The 23,097-nt window shown below is 38.5% G+C and overlaps 2 protein-coding genes across 2 annotated transcripts; one reads left to right on the forward strand and one right to left on the reverse strand.

The window, feature by feature from the left end:
* Positions 1–3,072: 3,072 nt before the first annotated feature.
* LOC122669832 (probable aquaporin NIP5-1) lies at positions 3,073–7,544 on the forward strand. Its single transcript, XM_043866694.1, has 4 exons — positions 3,073–3,354; positions 5,881–6,300; positions 6,391–6,452; positions 7,352–7,544. The coding sequence occupies exons 1-4, from the start codon at positions 3,136–3,138 to the stop codon at positions 7,542–7,544; spliced, it is 894 nt and encodes a 297-aa protein (XP_043722629.1). The 5' UTR covers positions 3,073–3,135.
* A 3,284-nt stretch (positions 7,545–10,828) lies between these two features.
* Positions 10,829–22,051, reverse strand: LOC122669201 (RINT1-like protein MAG2L). The gene is made up of 4 exons (XM_043865897.1): positions 21,701–22,051; positions 21,359–21,466; positions 13,042–13,160; positions 10,829–12,924 (listed from the first exon to the last, which is right to left on the reverse strand). The coding sequence occupies exons 1-4, from the start codon at positions 21,978–21,980 to the stop codon at positions 10,972–10,974; spliced, it is 2,460 nt and encodes an 819-aa protein (XP_043721832.1). The 5' UTR covers positions 21,981–22,051; the 3' UTR covers positions 10,829–10,971.
* Positions 22,052–23,097: the final 1,046 nt, after the last annotated feature.

Raw genomic sequence — 23,097 nt, forward strand, 5'->3', positions numbered from 1 at the left:
TTAGAGAATATTTAAGAATAAAACAAGGGATCAAAAGAATACACCTATAGAAGTGTCATTATGACAGCTCTTTCTTTAAATATTTTGCATTAAAATTTTTCATTTTAAGTATGATAGGTATGTTTTATTGACGTTTTCTGCAAGTTGTCCGGGGTGCATATAAGTTTTTTCTCTCTATTTTTTTTAATTTTTTAAACATATCTAACACCGTCCCTTTCTCTTACCTCATGTCGTTTATATTAGATGGAGAAACTAAACAAAAAATACAAGTCGTGTACACCTATACAAAGGATTTTGAGTCTTTCAATTAGGAGCGTAGATGCAAAAATTGCTGTCAAGTTATCATACGTTAGATTGTTCCGATGCCGATTTTTTTTTGGTATCAGTCAAATTGATTTTTTTTTTTTTTTTTTTGTTAAAAAACATTTTGAATTTTTGACCAATTCATCAATTCATATCGGTATCAATCACAACCGAATCCGATATGAATTGGCCCAAGGGTGCAAGTTTAGCCCTGACGGCCTAAGCCCGCCTTGAATCTGATCAGGGCCTGGATTGAGATACTTTGACCCTAAGGGGGAGTCAAGGTTGGAAATTTTTAATCCTAAGTTAGGGCCGGATTGGGTCAAAGTTGAGGCCTCAGACTGAGCCTGGCCGCCCAACCCGACCTTGTCTTCTTGTTCTTGTTCTTTCTTCTTTTTATTTTTTTTCTGTTCTTCTTCCTCTTTCTCTTCTTTCTTCTTCTTCTTCTTCTTCTTCCTAGCTTGGCCAACCAATGCATCTCCCTTTCCCAGCTTGGCCAGCCCATGCATATCTCCCTTCCCTCCCATAATCAGGGCCAAATAGGGTCAGCCCGGTCTGACCTTGAGGGTGAGTCAGGGTTGGATTTTTCTAGCTCTGAGTCAGGACTGAGTCGGGCTTGAGCCTAGCTAAGGGGACTCAAGGTTGGACTAGGGTTTTAAAAAGCCCGGCCCAACCCGAACCTAGTGTAGCCCTAGATTAGCCGATTTGATACCAATACCTAAAACTAGGGGTTGTCAACCGATCAATTTAGACTGATTTTGGTGTGAAAATGGGTGAGTCCAAAACATGATCCAATAAGGGTGCACTAGTTTCGATTTTTTATCATTTTACTAATGGTTCGAATTTGGTATATTCATATGTATTTTAACAATGTATTTTTTTTTTTTTTATGAATTTCAGGCTGGTGATTTGGGTTCGGTGTCTAAGATCAGTTTGGTGTTGCAAAGCCCTAATCCAAAACATGATCCAATAAGCTCATGTTAGTTTTGTGGTGTAATGTTTTCGAACTACTGAGAGTTGCAAGTGTCGTTGACACTTGACATGATAAATATAATATTTTGTTTACAAAAAAATGATAAATATAAGGGTGCACTAGTTTCATTTTTTTTTTTTAATATCATTTTACTAATGATTCGAATTTGGTATATTCATTCATATTTTAACAATATATTTTTTTTATGAATTTCGGGCTAGTGGTTTGGATTCGGTTTCTAAGATCAGTTCCGTGTTGCAAAGCCCCAAATCCAAAACATGATCCAATAAGCTCATATTAGTTTCGATTCAAACCGATCTTGATTCGGATCAACTTTTAACATCCTTAAGGAAAACCAAATGTGAATGCAATGAGGGGGGAGGGGAGTACGGTAGCTGAATAACTATCACCATGACTGTATAATCTTTTTAAAGTAAATTTAATGCTAATTTTACATCTAATGTATTATTGAAATCCAGGCCGGTGCAATGTATTTTAACAACCTTAACAATAATTATTACTACTCATATCATATTAGCTGTGAAATGCGACGAAGTATGGAGGGAGGGGATTTTTATCCTCCGTTGTTCGCTCGCTACCCGAACAGCATAGAGCTAACCCCTCACATGGGGTACAAAATGACGACTTAATCTCCCTCAAACAGTGTGTTTGGACAGAAAGATTAAGTTGTCATTTCACCCCATGTGAGGGGTCAGTTGTTGCTGTTCGGGCAACGGACAGCAGAGGATATAACAAGGAAGTAGGCATTGAGAGGGATCTTTATCACCTCCAGTTTGCTGACCGGCCCAGTTCCTCAGTTTCTCTAACAAAGGGGGACTGAAATGACCTCTCTACCCATGCCCAAACACCCTGCCCAGGTGGGGTCCACCATCCCCCTATTAGAGGAACTGGGGACTGGGCCGGTCAGCAAACTGGAGGTGATAATTTTCCCATTGAGAGCCATTGACCTTCTCTCTCTCTCTCTATTTCTCTATATCTCTTTTTTTCTTTTTCTTTCTTTTTCTCTCTTTCTCTTTCACTATAAATATACATTATCAACTGCACAGTATGAACTACTACTAGCTTTTCACTCCCTATATTTAGTCAATCTTCGTTGTCTTCTTGTACACTTCCCTCCATTCACTAATAACGCCCACCTTCGCCCCTTCTCTCTATTTCTTTCTCCTCGGATCTCCCCTGTGTTGTTCGTCTCGGAGTCTGGCATTTTCCGTCGAATCCTTCTCTTCTCTGTCGGCATATGCAGCAGCTTTTCCAGATCTCGAAATCCGGTACAGAGAATTAAAATACATGCTTTCTTGATTTCTTCTTCTTCTTCTTCGATCTGCAAGTCAGATTTTGTTGTTACTCTCTATCTCGATCGGAGATTTTTGATCTTTTGAAAGTGGATCTCCTGTTTTGTTTTATTCCTTAACCTTACCTTTAAAAAAAGTCTGGCAAGCATGTAAATTTGTTTTCCTGAGTTTTATTAAACTTTTCGATTGAAAAAAAGAAAAAAAAAAACAAACAGATTTTTCATTTCTCTTAAGGTTTTGGAGTGTTTAAGCAATCTGGCTTGCTGTTTTTATCCTGTTCCTTAGAAAAACCTCAATAAAAACTCAAAAAACATGTAATTTAGGTCTTTTTTCTCCTCTATACTTCGTTTTGCCCCTTTAGAAAAAACAAAAAACAAAAAAAAAAAATCTTTTCAATTTATTGTATGAGTTTATTCCTTGTACTTTCAAGGAATTGACCACAATCAATTCCTTGAAACATATAAATTGAGAATCCAAATTTAGAAAAAACAAAAAAAAGAGAGAGAGAGAGAGAGAGAGAGAAGAGAGAAGAAGAAGAAGAAAAGAATGCCGGAATTAGAAAATAATGTTACACCGACGGGGTCGGCTCCGGCGACGCCAGGGACACCAGGGGGGCCACTGTTTACATCTCACCGAGTCGACTCACTGTCATATGATCGGAAGTCGATGCCGCGATGCAAGTGCTTCCCTGTGCATCCTTCGTGGGGTCCACATAACACATGTCTCACCGACTTCCCCAAGCCTGACGTCTCTCTCACCAAGAAGGTAATCCTCTTATCTCTCTCTGTTCTCTTCTCATTGACTTTCTCTCTTTCTCTTTCTTCTTATTTATTTAGCTCCTTCTTCTTTTTATTTATTTATTTAAAGAAAGTTCCAAGTTTTCTGTGTTTTTTGACTTCCTTCTTCAATGATTTGTTGTTGCCTATAATTTCTGGCTTCTCATCAGAAGTCATATCTATTCTGCTATTATGACTCAACTTGTAATAACTCTCAAGGGAGGACTTAAATGAACGAATTAATGTGGAAAAGAAACCAACACCACATGCAGTCAATTTCAAGTTTCAACGCTCATAAATGTGATTTTTCAAATTATTTTCAAATATTAGGATTTTTTTATAATTGTAGAGAAAGAATGCCATCCGGTCGGGCAGCGTAGCATGTGTTTGGACACTGTATGTGAAATGACTAGCGCATCACTGGTTCTTTCTACCTTTCTGCCTTTCTAAGGGTTTGTGCCGATCATTTCATGTGTGGTTCTATCTGAATACAGATACATGCCGCGTTACACGACCAAGTGGTATTTCTTTTACATTTTTTTTATAATAGAACACACCTAAGTCCTAATCACTAATTTTGATCTAATTACAAAGTCATTTGATCATTTCTTTACCAAATTATTTCTTTATTGCTTTTTCCCCTTCCCTTTGAAGGTGACATTCACGGCTATTGCGGGACCATGTGTTCTTGATGAGGATCTGGAAGAAAAAAGAATAGGAAAAAGGGAAAAATTATGAATAAGATAGATGGTTGGTTTCAAAAAATTATGATTTTCTAATGAAATTTCTCTTTACAGCACGGTTTGAGGTATTCATCATGGATCCATGGTTCTGAATTGGTATCGGCATAGCTGATCCTGATACTTGATTCTCGTATTGATGAAATCGTACGAATCAATAGTAAAAGTCTTAAAAATTGGATTTTTTTTGAAAAACTAGGGGCAAAATCATCAGATTTGTATCGATTCCAAGGTGAACGATCTCCGATTCAATACCGTGCACTTAAACCATGTTTTACAGTCAAAGTGATGGACTCATCTTTTGAGAACAAACGTTAAAACATCTTGAGGGTGAGATTTTCGTCTTTCATAGGGGTGGGACAGTCATTTCACCCCAAATGTCTAAGCAAGAGCTTTTTTTTCCTAATAATAATATTTATTTATCCCACCCAAAAAAAAGCTAGGGATTGTCCCTTTTAATGTTTATTTGATTTGAGGTACAATTCATAAGTGCGATCCATTTAACATAATTTAAGTATGTTTACTTGCTCCTTATTGGTGAAACTGGGTCCGATAATACTTTCTGTCCCATGTTTTAGGATGAAACTCGAAACTTTAAAATGAAAAAGTTAGATTTCCTTATGAGGCAGGCACAAGCACCTCTGATTATAGAAACAAAAGAAAAAGGCACCATTACATCAACAAATGTAGGTATCAAATTAAAAGAGTAAAATTGTAAATTAATATCGGATTGCTTTTTCAAGAGTACTCTCTTTATTGACTCTTATCTTGTGCACCTCTCCTTTATATATTGCTGTCTCTTTAAGGCCCCCACCTGAAAAAGGGCAAAAAAATAAAATAAAAAAAAAGATAAAAGAAGAAGAAGTTGGTGGCAAAAGGTTTTTCTTTAGCATGGGCAAAGAGAAGCCCACCACTAAGATGCTATAATGACGAATAAATGTCCCAAAGTTACATCATTGTCATGGGACTAAATCAATGATATGGTTTCTTTCTTCTATGGTTATGATTTGTGGTTAGATACATTGGAACCTATATCGTTTCAATATTAGATTATTTTGCCGTCAAAGATAAAGGTACCCTACCCTTTGGATTAAGAAAGGTTTCGTTTGTTTGACAAGGATTTAAGTGGGGTGGAAGAATTGAGGTGGAAAAGTATTGATGTAGCACTTCAAAATCTCACATTAATCTTGTTTGTTTAATTTAGGACGGTGAACTTACAAAAGCTCAGGAACAACTTTAGATGTTTTGCCTGTTGATGTGATACTTGAAAATCCTACCTCTATGTTATTCAAAGTTCCATTAAAAAACGAAGAACTTTAGTTATTATTCATGGGAAAAGTAAAAATCCCATCTTTGTTCTCCAACCCAGTATTACACTGTGGGACTTAGTCCTACAACTTCCCCACCCAATTCTCTCCTCAAAGAAACAACGGCTTAAAGAGTATTTTTGGGATTTTGTACACGTGTCAATGATTCGTATTGGATTGGTATCGGTGACGACGGATACCAATACCATTTGTTACTAATGCTATGTTTGGAAGTGAGAAAATAAACATTATAAGAGAAAAAATATGATAATGTAAGTCCACAATTTCAATTTTATTCTATGTCTCTCCTTTACAAGCTTATTAATTATCTTCATGTATCCAAATTTGATTGAACCCTGTGCTTAGGCTATCTGATAAGCTATGAGAAATGAATTATAAGTAAAAACCCAATAACAATAATAATAATGAAATCTTGTTGATCATTTGGTACTGTTTGAGACAAAACAGTTAGGAGCTGAGTTCGTGGGGACCTTCATTCTAATATTCATAGCAACAGCTGGGCCAATAGTAAACCAGAAGTACAATGGAGCAGAAACCCTGATAGGGAATGCAGCATGTGCTGGTCTTGCAGTGATGATTGTTATACTTTCCACCGGCCATATCTCTGGGGCACACCTTAACCCATCTCTCACTATTGCCTTTGCTGCACTTCGTCACTTCCCTTGGGTTCAGGTCCCAGCTTACATCGCAGCACAGGTATCTGCATCCATCTGCGCTTCTTTTGCTCTCAAGGGTGTGTTTCACCCTTATCTGTCTGGTGGGGTCACTATCCCCTCTGTAAGCAGTGGACAAGCTTTTGCCCTCGAGTTCTTCATCACCTTTAATCTCTTGTTTGTGGTCACTGCTGTTGCCACCGACACGCGAGCGGTAGGTTTAATTTCTATCCATTTTATTCATATCTCTCTCTCTTTCTGACACTCATTTTCTCATGTATGTGACTATAATTGTCGTATTCAGGTTGGAGAAATGGCAGGGATAGCCGTTGGGGCAACAGTTATGGTTAACATTTTGATAGCCGGGTTAGTAACTAAAATCTCACTCTTATGTGTTAACGCTGCTCCTTTCTTTCTTTCATAAATTTGTGAATGAGAACATTGATAGTTCCACATTACAATCTTGAAATTACAATTAAAATTTCCTAAGGTGGGGTTAGGATGGGTCATGGGAGGATGTCAGAAAATGATTTAGTGAAGGTTTTTCAAGAAATATGATATAATGGAGTAATAACAAGCTGGATTTTGGCGTAGGGTACTTATGTCATTTTTACAAATATGGGAAGGTGTTAGAAACCCATGATACTTAGCCAAAGTGGATTTTAATTTTATGAATATACGATAAATTTATCGTAAGCGCCACAGAGCATAACAAATCATTAAGAAGTCAAGAGTACAAAGAGGGTGCAAGATTACAAGGGACTATTAAAAGGGGTGCACAGACATACATGGAAAGGTAAATGACTGAATTAATTAGGGATTTGACATGTGGCCAATCCAAACTTGATCATTCCCTAGTGATCCAAGTGTGTGGATCATGTCCTTGTACAATTACCATCCAAGGCCCTTTAGGGTCAGTCACGTAGAATCCATGTACAGACTATAAGTTTGGTCTACAATTAAAGAAAACCCTAGAATTTTTGTTTTTTTTATCTTGACTATTAACCCATTTTTTTCTTCTCACCTATGAAGCAATCATAGTTGTAATCCCTCCTCACTTGGAAAAGGGGGAATAAAAAGAAAGAAAATATTTATAAAAAAAAAAAAAAAAAAAAACATGACTTGCCCTTACCAGATTTGACTCGTCCGAAAACCCTAATTATTCAATATGTTCAAATGCTAAACATGACATTACATTATGGATCTCCAATGGCTATATTTCCATTTTTCATGCTAATTATACCTAATTATTCTTGATGTGATAGGCCTTCAAGTGGTGGTTCAATGAATCCAGTAAGAACCCTAGGACCTGCTGTTGCAGCTGGTAATTTCAAAGCAATTTGGGTTTACCTTATAGCACCAACTCTGGGAGCATTGGCAGGTGCAGGTGTCTACACTGCCGTGAAGTTGCAAGATGAAGAGGTGGTTGAAGTAACACCTCGAGCTAGCTTCCGCTAATCTCTCTCTCTCTCTCTCTCTCTCTCTCTCTCTCTCTACTATTATACCCAGTAACAATTTAGGATGCCATGGGAATGCTTTGTGATTTCACTTTATATATATAGATAGATACATAAACAATATAATAAGTATGGGGCGAGGAGGTTACGAGGAGATCAAGTCCACTAACCTGCAATAGTAAGGATGTTGTAGCAGAATGTGTTTGTGTGTGTGTGTGCGTGTGTTTTTTTTTTAAGTGAGAGTTTTAAGGTTTGGCTTGATGTTGATAAATGATGAGAGACCGTTTGTAGTTTGTGCGGTTCAGAAATAAAAGTACTAGTTGAGAAATTTTAGGTTGTTATGTGTTCATATGACCAAGCAAGCTCTTGGGCTTTCTCTTGTCCTGCGAAAAAAAATTGTATCAAAAGAATTGTGGTTCATCCTTAAGTGCAAATTAGGGTTGCAACAGGGTCGGATTGGGCTGGGCTTTATAGAATCCTAGTCCAACCCTAAGTCCCTTTAGTTGGGTCCAGGCCCAACCCGACCTTGACTCAGGACCAGAAAAATCCAACCCTGACCAGCCTTCAAGGTCGGGCCGGGTTGACCCTGATTGGCCCTGATCATGGGGAGGGGAAGGAAATGCATGGGCTGGAATGGGCCAATGAGAAAATTATCAATTTTACGTAAAATAATGCTGTAATAAAATTTATTATATCACTTATTGTCTTCATATTTAATACATTATATAACAAAATGTGGGCGTCATTTAAAGTTTATAATATATATATTATATCAATATATATTTTATAGTATAACTTAAAACAGGGTCGGGTCGGGCCGGGCCAAGCCTAAGGCCTCAACCTTGACCCGACCCGACCCTGACTTAGGACCAGAAATTTCCAGCCCTAACCCACCCTCAGGGCCAAATATTTCAGCCTAGGCCCTGTTCGGGCTCAGGGCAGGATCAGGCCGACAGGGCCAAACTTGCACCCCTAGTGCAAATCATATTGAGCTTGTGAAGTTTTGTTTGTCTTTTTTTTTTTTTTTTGATTTAGTTTTTTCGCTGTATCATTCCACGGTGATGTGACCGTGATTGGATTCCTGTGTTATCATTATCCCACTTCTTAGGTCCCGTTTGTTTAGAGGGGACTTAGGTGGCCGGGGTGGGAGAATTGGGATAGAAAAATGCTGATGTGACATTTTATAATCCCACCTCAACCTTATTTGGTTATCCTAAGGAGGCGCACTTACAAAAGCTAAGGGAACATCATTAATTGCTTTGTTTGCTGATGTGGTACTTCAAAATCCCACCCCTAGCCTATCCAAAGTCCCAGGATCTGGCTCCTGTCTAGGGAGCTTAGCACTCAGGGAGTGCCCGGGGAGAAATCCAAAGGTTGGGTTGTGCCGTACATATCCTGATGCGCAACCAGTCAGTCATTGGGATGTGTGCGACACAGCCCAATGGCTGGATGCTCCCCAGGCAACTCCCTGGTCACTAGGCGAGAGGAGCTCAATCCAAAGTCCTATCAATTTGATGGGATTTTGATTACTATTCATGGGAAAAGTAACTTTACCTCAACATTTCCACCCCAAACCCCCCCCCCCCATCAACATGTGGGTCCCATCTTCCCAACAATCCCATTAATCCGATCTTAGATTTATCTATCCAATGGTAAGAATTGTTACATCATCTGATATGACTAAAAGTTGGCGAGTCATCTTAATATCTTTAGCCTAAACAAATTTTAAATATTTACTTAGGTTTTCATACATTAATGGTATAACTGCTATTGCCTAGATTTTACATTTTAGTATCGGCATATCTTAGAAAGAAAGAGTGTAGTATATGCAAAATTTAAAATATTGTTCTCAACATTGGAATATCTTTTGAGAGAGATAGTGTAGCCACGTAATCACCAAAAAAATTAAATAGTATAGCTATACCTTGTAAACAAGACTCCCTAACATGGATAAATGGGATTTGGGTCCTCTATAGCGCGACTGGGAATGTAACGCACCATCTGACGACCTGTAATGCTTCAGCACACAGGTGGGGTGTTGGGCTACGTGCTCAAACACTACAGGTCGTTGAATGTGCACTACACTCCCCTGTCATGCTACAGAGAAGCCCAATGCAGCTAAATGTGCATGATAAGAGACCTTTACCTTCCCCCTACTCATTTAACTAGGTGGGTAAGAACCCATTACCCTTTCTTCATCTTTTTCTTATGAAAAAATTTTACCCTCCAAACTGGTGTAAGGTGAGCAAACAAATACCTCTTGCTAGTACCAGGGGAAGAGCGGGGAAACGAATCTTACCTTTTGGCAGAGGACCGTGGCATCTATAAGTTAATCTCCCAAGTCCCACTTGGTAACAATACTCTAATATTCTAATGTTTAGATGGGAAATCTATCTCAATAACCTACATCCTTAAAATTGACAATCTATCTCAATCATATGACCCATAAAAATAGTTTTATTTTTTAAATACAAACAAATTTTTCCCACAATTTTAAAAGAAATTGTCACAAGTTGATCCAGATTAATTAAAACTCAAACTATGAATTTTATGATGATGTTGACAATGTTGTGGACATCATGAAATTTGGACTCCAACAAATCCTACGAGGGAAAAAAAACATTAAAGAAGGGGGGGGGGGAAGATGGGGTGACAAAGACCTCAAAAAAATCATTTTTTTTTTTTTGGTAAAAACCCCCCAAAAATATCTGTAAACAAACATTTAGCCATTCTGTTTTTTTGTCCATCCAGTTGATTTTAACTAATGTCTCTGATGGTTTCAAACCATCTATAATTACAAGTCTATAACACAAAATGGAGTTGGTTTTTATAGGGGGGGTTTCAAACCATCTATAATTCCTCTTGCATTCAGTCCTGTGATTGGTATATGCCACTTGTTTACCGAAAGCTGACGACATGCCCAACCCTCTCCCTTCTCTTTTAAACGAAAATACAGAAAGTGAAGTTAGTTTCCTACCAAAAGTTCTAGCTTGCAATCTTCAACCAATGTTTGTTTTTTAATATTTTACGACTAATCTTCCTCATTGATTGTACATTCAGGTTTTTTTTATAAGAAAGTCTGAACACGGTGTGTCTATGCGTATGTATGTATGTATGTATATGTGCGTGCAAGTGTATGTGGAAGAAGAGAGAATCTTGCATTCAGGGGAACTGAAGGCTGCAAATTTTCATCAATCAGACGGATCAAATGTTTGATGTATCAGCCATGCAGGATTGCGTTGACAGTGATCCATCTGATAGCTCAGTACACTGGCCAAAGATCAAGCAGGATAAGGTTGGATCTGCCCCTCAAGATCATGATCCATGCCAGCCCAATTCCATCTCCTGTACCAAGTTTTGATCCTTAATTTAAGGTCTAAATATGTACAATGAAGCGCAGCTACAATAATTTAAACTATTAAAACCGATCACCCTGCAAAATTCCTACTCCTCAAAATCTTCTCAGCTAGACTGCAAGATATGTGTGCAATTCCATGGAAACGCATGGATTCATTTCCTTCTGCATCATTCAATAAAACTCTCAACTGATTCACTTGTTGTTCATCCATCTCTAACAGCTTCATAGAATCCCTGATACAGGGTAAAAACGCTTCAGGCCGGACACAGAAAGGCCTGAAAACAAGGAACAATGCCTGCATATCAGTTGCGAACTGACCAGCTCCTTGAACAGTGAATCTTGCATTACTCATGATGATGCTGTGGAATATAAAATGGTCAATTCCATCTGTAACACTTCTCCATAGATCCAAGAAGTCCTTTGAGTTAAGAACCTCCCTCAAAATACCAAGCTGACTTCTCAGAGAATCCAGTGCTTCAGCAAAATCAACAGATACAGTCAATACCCCAGTCCCCATTACGTTTTTTGTGCCAATGAACTCTTGCTCTTGCCCCCACTTTTGCTTGTTTTGGACATATTCCCAGGCAAGAGTGTTGAATTGTTGGAGAAGATACGCGATTATTTCCATTAGCCAGTCAGTCTCCAGCTCAATAAAGCTTTTTATTTGTTCTACAAAGAAGCAACTTTGATCATCTAGACCATCTGCCTGGATATGTGAATCACCCTCAGCAATACTCATCTCCAAGAAGTCCACATCTGCACTCCATTCCCGCAGAACAGATTCACAATACCTAGCAGCATTAATAGATGCAGATACACTCACTAATGTTTCATTTTCTATATATCCGGATCTTAATTGTGCCCCCTTGCAGTGCTGAAACAACAAATTAAGGAACTGCCACAAAAAACTGTCTGCTGATAATCTAATAAATTGTATTCGGATCAGGATGTTTGGTAGAGATTGGGAACGTTCGATCATTGCCCACGTTATTTTAACAGCTGCTTCTGCAATTAATGGGGCTTTATGGTCTTGCCTGGTAGAGAGCATAAATGGTTCAGGTTCTTGGGTAGTATGAAACTCGTACTTTGCTTTTGAATCAATCATCCAAGCTCTCTCATCTTTCAAATCCACCTTCAGTTTTTTCCAGGCATCTTTGAGTTCTATCTTGGCCCAAATTCTGAGCCAGTCAGGTCGATCACAAAATATCGACAACATTGATACTCTCAAGTTCTCTTGAAAGTGTGGAGTTCCCAAACTTGCAAGTGATAGCATCCTTTTATCAAAAGCAATGAGAAGGTCCACAAGATGAAGCCATGAAGAAGTCACCTCCCGCTTGTTATCTTTATCTTTGTATCTTTCAGCAAGGACAGAAAATTTTCTCGTTGAAAGGTACCCTGCAAGCATCTTAACCATTGCTGACACCCAAGCTTCCTTGGCGCTATAGCCCACCAACCTTGCTTTGTCAATCAAAGGCTGCAAAACATCTTCCACTCCTTGAACAAAATCCCGCGTATGTCTATACACGAGAGCAAACATAAACTTGGGTTGTTCCAACCATTTTGAAAAATGGTGTTCAGCCCTGGAGGCAATAGGTGAAACCAAAGCTTCTATAGTCCAAAGATCTAAACTATTATCCACCTTTTGCTCTACAATATTCATTTTTCGTTTTTCTCTCTTGGTATGTATATGCTGCAAAGCACAAACAGCTAGAAAACTTTCACAATATCTGTCCTTTTTGTCTCCTTGCATCAGAACCAGTGGGTTTGGGAGGCCTGAACTATTTTCACTTCCTTGTTCGGAAGTCAGAAGGGGTGGTGGCCAACCAATAGAAGAAAGGAGAATTTTGTGATCTGTGAGAGCTTGAGGCCTGAGAACAGCAAGAGCTTTATCTACTCTACCATCAACAGAATTCAGAAGACGACCCCATTGAGGCTGACGTCTAGAAATACTTACCAATATATCCTCAATATTATTCATGGCTTTTACAGCGAGAAGTAGTTTTTCTTTCTTTTGTCCAAAAGCCTGCATTCCTAGAATAGAATGGAGTCAACCCTTTTCGGCCCTTGGCCATATTTCTACTGCCATCAATCCAACATAAAAACAATAAACATTAACGATAAAACAACCAGCAAGCCTCACAGTTGGACTTGATGCATGTGATAGATTTGCCTGAAAGATGTCCCATGTGTTTCTATTCATGATAGAGAAAACTGCATCTTCAAGATCTCCGACCAGAGCTTCTAACTGTAGGGTGGTCTCTGCGATGTAAGAAGTGAAAATAATAGATTACAGAGTATTAAGTGTTGTCTGAAGGTCATATATCATGAACAAATAACAAAGATACATAGAGATCAGCATTCTATAAAAAGTGATTAACAGGAAAAAAATATATATATATTTACAGGCCAAGGAAAAGGACTGACTAATTCTTGCCACAGTTTAGAATTATTTTGAACCATTTACAGCAAGCCTGCAATACTACAACATGATGCTTGTAACTTTGGAACGAGAGACCAAATTTGAAACTCCTCATCATATACCTCAATTGTTTGCAGAGTAAATGTCACCCCCCTCCCCTCTAAGTATCCATAATATCAAACCCCTATCCCGGGTTTTGAATAATGATAATGCCCTCCCCTATTTTGAAAGATTCTATCAACCGTACCCTTAACGTTAAAAAACGCCATTAAGTGATCATGTGGCATTTACAAATTTTCTAAAACCCCATAATACCCTTAATGTAATTTTACTCCAATTTTGCCCTCTTCAACCCCAAAACCCCTTGGATTCAGATCTTCTATTGTGAGAGCGACACGTGGCGGCAGAGGAATCTAACGGACATTTTTGAAAGGATTCAAATTTCCTTATAGAAGACGGTTAGATGGGTTAAACCGCCTGTTAAAACAAAACAGACCATTTCAAACTGACCAAACCCAGAAGTAGAAAACAAAACCAAAACCCTATTTTCACCTGCTCTGGTTTCGTTCGTCAAAATCCCCAAATCGCAGGGCACAGGGCAGTAGCAAAAAACACTTTTTCTTCAAGAAGATGAACGAAAAGCACTTTTGCACATTATTAATCTAAAATGCATCCTAAAAAAACACAGTAAAATCATTTTCCTTGAATTAGTTTCCTATATCTATTAAAGAAAAATCACTTTTTATCTTTCAGAAAACTATGGAAAAATTCCCTAAGAAGCACAATCATATATCGCCCTAGATAAAGAGATTCCATAAGAATATCCAAGTCCATAAGAAAAACCCAAAACAAGATGAATGTTGTTGTCATCAAAGCTTTCCTTTCTAAAGCAAATCCCCAAAACTCCAGAGTAAGATAGCAAACCATCTGCAGCTTTCAGCTTTTTCGAACCCTGTGAACTTCGACTACTTTACGATCTCCATCACCCACAGGCCTCTTGGCATTTATGGGTATGTTGGGCTTCTTGTTCTCCTTGGCCTTAGTGCTGCTCCACAGAGAATATCTGGGAGTCTCGATTCCCCCAATCGAGAAGTTTGCAGGGACCGATTTCCTCAACTTCTCGTATTTCTTTGAATCCATCCATTTCCCAGATTCAACGACAACACCAAGACCACCAACACTACTCCTAGAAACCTCCTCTGTTTCACCAAAATTCTTCCTCTTCAGCCTCTCATTCCTTCTAGCAGAGTATTCGTCATAGGGTTTGGCAAAGGAAATAGGGATTTGTTTGTGCATTTTAAAAATCTGGTGTGGTCGGTTGGTTTGGTGCAAGTGGAACGGTCCAAACCAGTGCACTGGTTTACGGTTTTATCCTAATAAACCGATATTCAACTCAGCTGTTGTAAAAGGGTAATATCGTCTTTTGAACTGCTGTTTTATCACCGTTAGCCACTTAGGGTACGGTTGATAGAATCTTTCAAAAGTAGGGGAGGGTATTATCATTATTCAAAACCCGGGGGAGGGGTTTGATATTATGGATACTTAGAGGGGAGGGGGATGATATTTACTCTTGTTTGGATGAAAAGACTCCATATGCAGCAGTTTCAAAAAGTGTTCTACAGGTGGAATTGAGGGGGTAGACATGAACATGACCTCTGAGAATGCAGAAACTTCTGAACCAAACTCAGTGGTGGAGCAATTGCATGGTAAAATTAAACTTGAAATATACACATGCTAAAGCCTACACATGTAAAGAATCCAGGACAGATTAAAGAATATGCTTTATCTGTTGTCCTAGAATTGTGTTAAGGTCAATAGTTATTACAAAGTACCTTCACAAGTCACCAACAAAAAATAACAAGCAATAATAAACTTAACAGTTCCTCCAAGCTATTATCTCATAAATCAACTCAACCAACAATCCAGGACACATAGTTGTCACGGCGTATAGGCGACCCAAGCCATTGGAGGGGGCCTGGACACCAACAAGGTGCCTAGGTGACGCCTTGACAACTATGCCTGAACAACCACTCAAGTAAATATTAAATGTGAAAATATTCAATCCTGCACCAGCTGATCAAATCCTGCAACCTCTTGATTTGGTAGTGGTCTTCAAAGGCCTCTACATACTAATAAATCAAATGTGATCAATGCAGTCTCTTGCTTCTCCTTGAGAGTGTGATACGAGGGTCAATTTCTTATATGTTCTATCATTCGTAAGGGTGGACGGGTGGTTGGTCAGTGTGTCTACGTTGAAGTGGCACCTTAAAGATTGGGAAAAATGATTTCGGGAATATTTTCAACAAGGTAAAAGCTTCCAAGGATAATGTGAATAGTGCCGACTGCCGAGTTGTAATTGCGGCAGTTCAAGCTTTTTTCCCTGGTGAAGCGCTGCCTCTATGGGTAGTGCTAGTGAGGATATCGATCTCGATCTGTGGTTGGTGAACCTACTGATAGGAAACTACCTAGCTTGGTTCGGAGAGCACTTGTTGGGTAACTTGGGTTAAAGATTTGTTTGTTGCCACAGATGATGGTTGTGGTAGGTTTGAGGATCTTACGCGGCAGAGCAAACTCCTCTATTGTGTTGCATTTACTTTGGCAGTGTAGCTGCACCCCCCTCAATCCATCGTACTGGAGGGATCCGAGAAGAGCGATTAGGGTCATATTCTGTCCTTTCTACAATGCCCATAGATGAAGTGCTTTGTTTCAGATCAATTCGATGATGCAATCGCTTCGATCCACCTCCTCGGTGAAAAATTGTAATACGCCCCAAGAAATTCCTCCCAGCAGACTTACCTGTAAAAAAGGTGAATTGTCTAAATGCTCTCTCCTGTAGGATGTGTCTCCTATTGTATCTCATAATCATTCGATTCCATCCGAATGAGCTCCTCTTCCTCCTCCTTCTCCTTTAGGATCATAGTTCGAGAACTCGTTTCGTTTCGGTATTTCGGGCTGACTGAAATATCCGAAATATTCTAAATTTCGGATATTTCGATCGAAATATTGTATTTTTTTTGTATGTTTCGATAGATCATTTCGGTGGGTTTTAGGCCAAGTTAAGGCCTGAAACTTCATGGAAACCCTATTTTAGACTATATAAACACATTTAAATGTTCAAATTGCAAAAATAGTCACCCAAAATGGTGTTTTGGATGTGCACCATTGATTGGCAACGTACGGTCGAACCCTAATGTATAAGTGTATAACTTAGTTAATTACACACACACATTGTACATTAAACAAGTAAATTGACTTAGAACTAAGTTGAAAACATAATGACTCATAAGTTAAGTCATAAATCATAATATTAAGTACATAAAACATCAAGTCAATAACAAGTTAACAAATAACAACTTAAGAGTTAAGATTTAAGAAGGTGATATCAAACATTCCAAATCACAATATGTCAATATCCCCAATTGTCCCCTACAAGGCTACAAGTCAAGTAGTCAACTAGTCATCATTCATCTCAAATGTTTACAAATTTGCTAATACTAACTACTCCGCCGTCTAGGATCAACCCCACTCCTCCACTGGAGCCGACGTGTATTGCTCTCTGACTGTAGGACAAATGCATGCCACGTCATAGTCTGGGAGAAGAAGCGAGTGTAGTCATCCACAGTGGCCATGTTAACTGCATCATCAACATGCTGAAGGTAACCTATCCTAGGATATAGGTCACCAAACTATGAAGAAGTACTACCCACTGATCCACTATGATATGAGTCCAACATAACCCCGTAGATCGGCCAATGGTGTCTAACATATATTTAATTCATCACCATACAATATACATAACCCCTATTATTTTTTTATTTTTGTTGAAAATAAATCCAATTTTTGAAGCAGAAAAATAAATAAATAATATATATACCAAAAAAAATTTCGACACCGTGAAGTCGTAGATCGGCTTCCGGTGTCTAACATATATTTATTTCATCACAAACAAACATGTTGATCATGCATTTCCCTAAAAAAAAAAAAATTTTGAGAATATGGTTTTACCTGGAATAGTGGAAAGGCTTCACAGATGTGCTAAGAAGTTTGTTCTCCAAGTGATTCCGGCGTAGATGCGGCAAGGATTCAAGTGGGAAGTGGAAGAATGGAGAAGAAATGAGCAAAAACCTTAAAAAACCAAGCAAAAGTGCAAAACCAGAGCTGTTTCTCAGTCTCGGTCGAAATTCCGACCGAGACTGATGAAACATGTTCATTTATATAAAGCAATTTCTCGAGAAACTCGAAATCTCGTGAAATTTTGAAAAAATCTCGAGATATCTTGAAATTTCGAGAATTTCGATCGAATTTTTGTATTTTTTTTATTCGAGGTGGCATTTCGTTTTGAGGAGGTAGAAATTTCCGAAATTTCCGAAATCTCGATCGAGATTTCGCGAGATTTTGAACTATGTTTAGGATAATACTGTCCTTGGTCCTTCTTTCAGTTACTTTTTTACCAGGTCTGATATGTCAGTCGCCTGGTAGCCACTCCACTATGGAGCTACGTGTACACTATCACGTTGAGACACTTTTGAAAGTGAGATCATTATCGGCTTTAAGAAGATGAAAAAATCACTTCTAAATGCAGCTGTGATCTTATATATGATACAAGTATACAACTAGACGCGCCCCTGCCTCCTTCGCAGTCAAACTCTCCTCTCCATTGGGACCAGTCGAGCCAGAAGCCTCATTTCCTTCCACTAATTCAAACGATTCAGTCAACTACTAAAGTCATCTCACTAAATATTGGATTATTTACAACCTTGTGAAAATAACAACATAAAATCGAAAGTCCAATATAGATATAAAACTCATATTCTTCCCCTTATGAAGAAGAAAATCTAGTGGGTTGTAAGAAGACTTACAGAACTAGTGCCAGTTTGGAAATTTAAAACTTAAAATTTTAGCTTCTTTCCTAAAGATCCAATATCAGAATGGCCCTTGGTCTCCTCCTCCTAGAGGCTAGTCCAACAACAGAAACGGGTTAACTGGGTTTTCCTATTAATCATTGTAAGTTACAGAAACCACTTTTATTGGAAGCCTTCCCACTTGATGGTAGGAAGGCTTTGCCAGTACCTACATGATCTCCGGGTTCTACCACTTGTATTCTCTGATTAAAGCCAAGAACTCTTGCCACTGCTTCATAACTTGGATACCTATTCCAGTGCAGATTGAAAATTCAGCAAGGTTGACAACATCGTATATCATCCAGAGGGTACGATGTGTCTTTTTAAAAATGAAGAACTGAACCTTCTGAACATTCACTTTCATTTGTTCATGTCATTTAAAAAATTGAGAACAATCTTCGCATGTCCAGACGTTCAAAATGGTGAGAAGTTGGAGTTCTGAACTCCCATGAATCACAGACAACTTCCAAGGGTATGGATTTGCTTCATGATATGAAGCTGGTTCCATGAATCACAGACAATTTCAAGGGTTTGGATCTGCGTAATGATACGAAGCTGACTCCATTCCAAACCTCCATCCTGCCATGTTTGGGTGTGAAGGAACAAGTTCCTGGCTTCTAAAGCCATAAATTAAGCATAATCAGAAACACATAAATTGTACCAGCAGAAATACTTATGACATTGCTGGTACCTGAATGAACAATTGCTTGAAACCTAGTGCACTAAGCCTCTTTCATTTATACTGTGGCTAAGAGTTGCTCCTGGAATTCTCTCAAGCCAGATGGTGGTTCTTGGACTATTTCGTGCTATGAAATTGACCATCTGGTGTTACTCTCGCAGCTGCTTTTCCTTTTTTCAGTATCATTCTGCATGAGCTGCAGGTAATGGAAAAAGATTCTACCCACAGACAGAACAGGACGCTAGAAGCTTTATTATTGCTTAGAATTCAACATACTAGGAAATTTATAAAAAGTAATGGGGAATCAGTTGAAAAAATTATGTTCTCCTGTAAGGACATGGAGATAACCTATATGCGAGGGGAAATGTGGGACTATGTTCTCCAACTCAATTAGGATCTTCTCCCAGGGTGGGATGAATAACTAAACATATTCAACTAAACTCAAAACATTAAACCTCATCCCAACTACCTAAGGTTGGCTACACATACCCTAGCATAAGGTCAAAATAACAACTATTAAAGATCCACGCTAAAAGGTTTTGGATGCCAGTTGCCAACTTGATGCATCCATACTCATTCATCCAAGCTTAGGACTGGGTTGCAACCCTTCTTACCTTCTCCAGAAAAGATACCGCTATGCTTCAGGCACATAGGAGCTTAACTTCAACTATAGTTTTTACAGCATTCGAATGCCATTAAAATTTGTCAGTCAAATGCTAGTGTTAGATCTCTTCTAGGATATCTTGGTCATTACTCAAATACGAATCAAGAACCCCATCAAATAATTTCATAAATTGCATTTTTTTTTTTGGACATGATTTGACCAGGTCAATGGACTGAGACTGTTAAGTTCAAAGACAACACATAGAATCAACTCTACAAATCTTTGAAAGAAAAATGACTGGAAAACTCTCACTGAATGGATCTAATCAAATATGGAAACCAGAACAGCAATTTCTGACTCTGATGCAGCTCAAAAATATATAGAAGAGTTTTATTGCCGAATAAGAACCAAGTACAAGATCACAAGGGTCAGAGAGGACCTCAAACTCAAATGGTGACTCACTCACCACAAGATGTTACATTGGACTCCCATCCTTCTCTCTATACTTCACAATTCAAATATACATATAGGGGAACTAGCCCTTGGAAAAGAGTTTTTGAAATATAGTGGTTGGAATAGAGCCATTGAATAGTCGTTGGAATAAAGTGATTGAAATATAAACATTGGGATCAAGCGATTGGAAATTAATGATTAGTGACATTATGGCTTCATTATTCTCCCCCGTTTTACAAAAAACTCGTCCTCGAGTTTGATGCAGCTATTTTCATCATCCAAGTGTCATGATCAACCTTCTTCAACTCATACTCTACCCCTGACATGGTGCTCAAGATTGGAACTTTCTCTGATACCAAATTGATGCAGCCCAAAAAATTATAGAAGAGTTTTATTGCCGAATTAAGAACCAAGTACAAGATAACAAGGGTCAAAGAGGACCACTTAATTCAAGGTTCAGAAAGGACTGCTTAACTCTGAGGTCGCTTAGGGACTCACTCAACCACAAGAGGTTATATTGGAGTGCAATTCTTCTTCTCTCTACACTTCACACTTCACAATACTAATATATATAGGGGAAGGGGAACTAGCCGTTGAAATATAGCCATTGGAAAAGAGCCGTTGGAATAGAACCATTAAAATATAGCCGTTAGAAATTAATGGAAAATGACATTATGGATTTATCAGAATCTAGCCCAATAATATGTTCAGAAGACGAGGTAAAGCCAATAATTCCCTAGAAATACAAGCCTATTCCATTGAGTCCATTACGACTAAGGATCCCTGACAATGTTTCTAAATTGTGGTGATTTTATACATACCAAGTCCAGTAAACTCCCCAAAATTCCAAATTTAACGCCAAAGCCATATTAACTCTCTATCTCTATGCATCTTTTCCACAAGGTCTTTGACCCATGACTCCTTACGCCTTGAAAATTTCAGATTTATCAAATTCATTGGCTCCGTTTGTTCCCATGTAAGAAGATGAGAAAGCAAAATTTTCCTGTAGAATAGGATTTTCCACTGTTTGTTGCCCACCCCCCCACCCCCCCCAAAAAAAATAAAAAAGTCATTGAAAAGTAGGAAAATTTTTGTATTTTACATGGAAGAAAATTTTCATGTAAAATTTGAAAAAAAAAAAAAAAAAAAAAAAAATTTCTGCAACGAAACAAACAGTGCCTAAACTACCCATAGTTTCAAGTTACACTCATTAATTCCCCAACTTTGTTGATCCATTCAAGCTGGGTGTATTGCAAATAAGTAGTCCTACAGCTCGACCACAATATCATCAAACTCCCAACAATGAAAACCACTTTGAAATACAGTAAACAAAGCATTATGAAAGGGAAGCTACGAACTATAAGCATCGAGACTGATTGGTAGAAACAATTCAATGCGTACCAGCATAAAAGCGAACTGTCTCAATTCGACGCACTTCCTTTGCAAGCAATGGCAACTCCTCGCATAATATTTTCCGTATTTTCTCTAAACCCACCATCCCCGCTCCATCTGAATTCCACCAAAATTATTACATAAATAAAAGCGCCAAATGAAAACATAGAAGTCAACCAATGGAGAGAAAACAAAAACCCATAAAATCCAAACACATACTGTCAAATTAAAAAGAATCTGGATTTTTTTTTTTTTAACGAGGAGGAAGAAGAAACCAACTAAATAACGCACAAAGAAAATGAGAAATGAGAGAGGGAATTTTGAGTTCCACTTAGGGTAAAAGATCCAGACCTTGAGATGTTTGGAGGCGAAAGTTTTGAAGCTTGATATTGAGCTGGTGAAGGGCAATTGTGGCGCTATTTGGACGAGAAATCCATGAAGCAGCAATCGAAGAGAGATTCTTCTGCAGGTTCGTGAGATTCCTGTCCAAATTTATGCAGCTTTTCTTCAATTCCATTGCCAGAGTAGGAGCCCTCTTAAGATCTTCTTGGGTCTTAAAGTTTTCATCGAGATACCGAAGTAGATGTGGAGGGAGTTCATGAATACTGGACAAAACAAGCCTAGGCTCCATTACAGAAAAAAATTGGAAGTTGTGATTTTGAAGTTCTGACAGTTTGAGATTTGAAGTTAGAACAACAAATCCCGTAAAATAAAACCCTGTGCATGTGTATGCGGATGCCCTCCAGCTCCAGGCTCCATCTTGCAAGGCCCAAACCCAATATCGGTATCGGTATCAGCCTGCGGATACCGATACTGATCTGGATCGATCAGAATTACCCTTGTTTTCTTTTTAAAAAAAAAACAGATTTTCTTTTATATTTTAAATTCTTGTCCCCATCGATACAGGATCAACCAGGAATCGATATCGATCTCCACCAATATTGATACGAATCGATCAATGGGCTAATCTGATACCAATTCTTGAAACCATGCTCGATTATGGGCTTCTGCCTCATTTAAGGCCTAAAGTGGGCTTTTCAAATTTTTTGTAATAGAAGGATATAAGAAACACAATTGCGAAATCTCTTTTACTTTTCATTTCATGGGATCCGAATCGGTTCTGATTCACTGATCTGATTCTTAAAACCCTACACTGGAGAGCTCAATTTCTTGAACCACATAGAAGAGGTTGTTGTTCTTAGTACCTGCAACCAAATGGAAATATACTAGGTGGCTTGATCTCAAAATCGCAGAATCAAACAAGTGAGAGATTGGATGGCCCTCTCCTAGAGCCAGGGTCAATTAGGGTCAACCCAATCCAGCCTGCCTAATCAGATTCAAGCCCGATAGGATTGGATCTGGGTTGAGATATTTCAACTTGACTTTGGACTGGCTTGGACTAACTTAGGCTTAGTTTAAAAAGCCCAACCTTGTTGCACTCCTAAACTACACTTGTGGCATAAAGAGGTAACCTTAAACCCCTTTTTAATGATTTTTGTGACACAAGATCATGTCTTTGTACACGTACCATCCAAGGCCCTCCACAACCAATCACATGCAATCCACTCTTCTTGTGGGTCTCACAATGGATTCCATGTGATTGGCTCTGGAGGGCCTTGGACAGTACTTGTACAAGGACATGATCTGCTCTTGATTTTTGTTAAATACCCTAGAGTGCATTAGATATATATCGAGATATGAATTTTTTGTTTCGACACCTTATATTGCCTACAAGTCAACACCTAACC

This window comes from Telopea speciosissima, chromosome 7 (assembly GCF_018873765.1).
Source record: "Telopea speciosissima isolate NSW1024214 ecotype Mountain lineage chromosome 7, Tspe_v1, whole genome shotgun sequence".
Lineage (NCBI taxonomy): Eukaryota > Viridiplantae > Streptophyta > Magnoliopsida > Proteales > Proteaceae > Telopea > Telopea speciosissima.

Bases quoted from the DNA above. Each gene is read 5' to 3' on its own strand.
- LOC122669832 (XM_043866694.1), top strand. From the start codon at position 3,136: ATGCCGGAATTAGAAAATAATGTTACACCGACGGGGTCGGCTCCGGCG. The intron at 6,301-6,390 runs GTAGGTTTAATT...TGTCGTATTCAG, and splicing joins TTGCCACCGACACGCGAGCG to GTTGGAGAAATGGCAGGGAT. The intron at 6,453-7,351 runs GTTAGTAACTAA...TTGATGTGATAG, and splicing joins GTTAACATTTTGATAGCCGG to GCCTTCAAGTGGTGGTTCAA.
- LOC122669201 (XM_043865897.1), bottom strand. From the start codon at position 21,980: ATGGAGCCTAGGCTTGTTTTGTCCAGTATTCATGAACTCCCTCCACAT. The intron at 21,467-21,700 runs GTCTGGATCTTT...GGTGGAATTCAG, and splicing joins TCGCCTCCAAACATCTCAAG to ATGGAGCGGGGATGGTGGGT. The intron at 13,161-21,358 runs GTACGCATTGAA...CTTACATCGCAG, and splicing joins GACAGTTCGCTTTTATGCTG to AGACCACCCTACAGTTAGAA.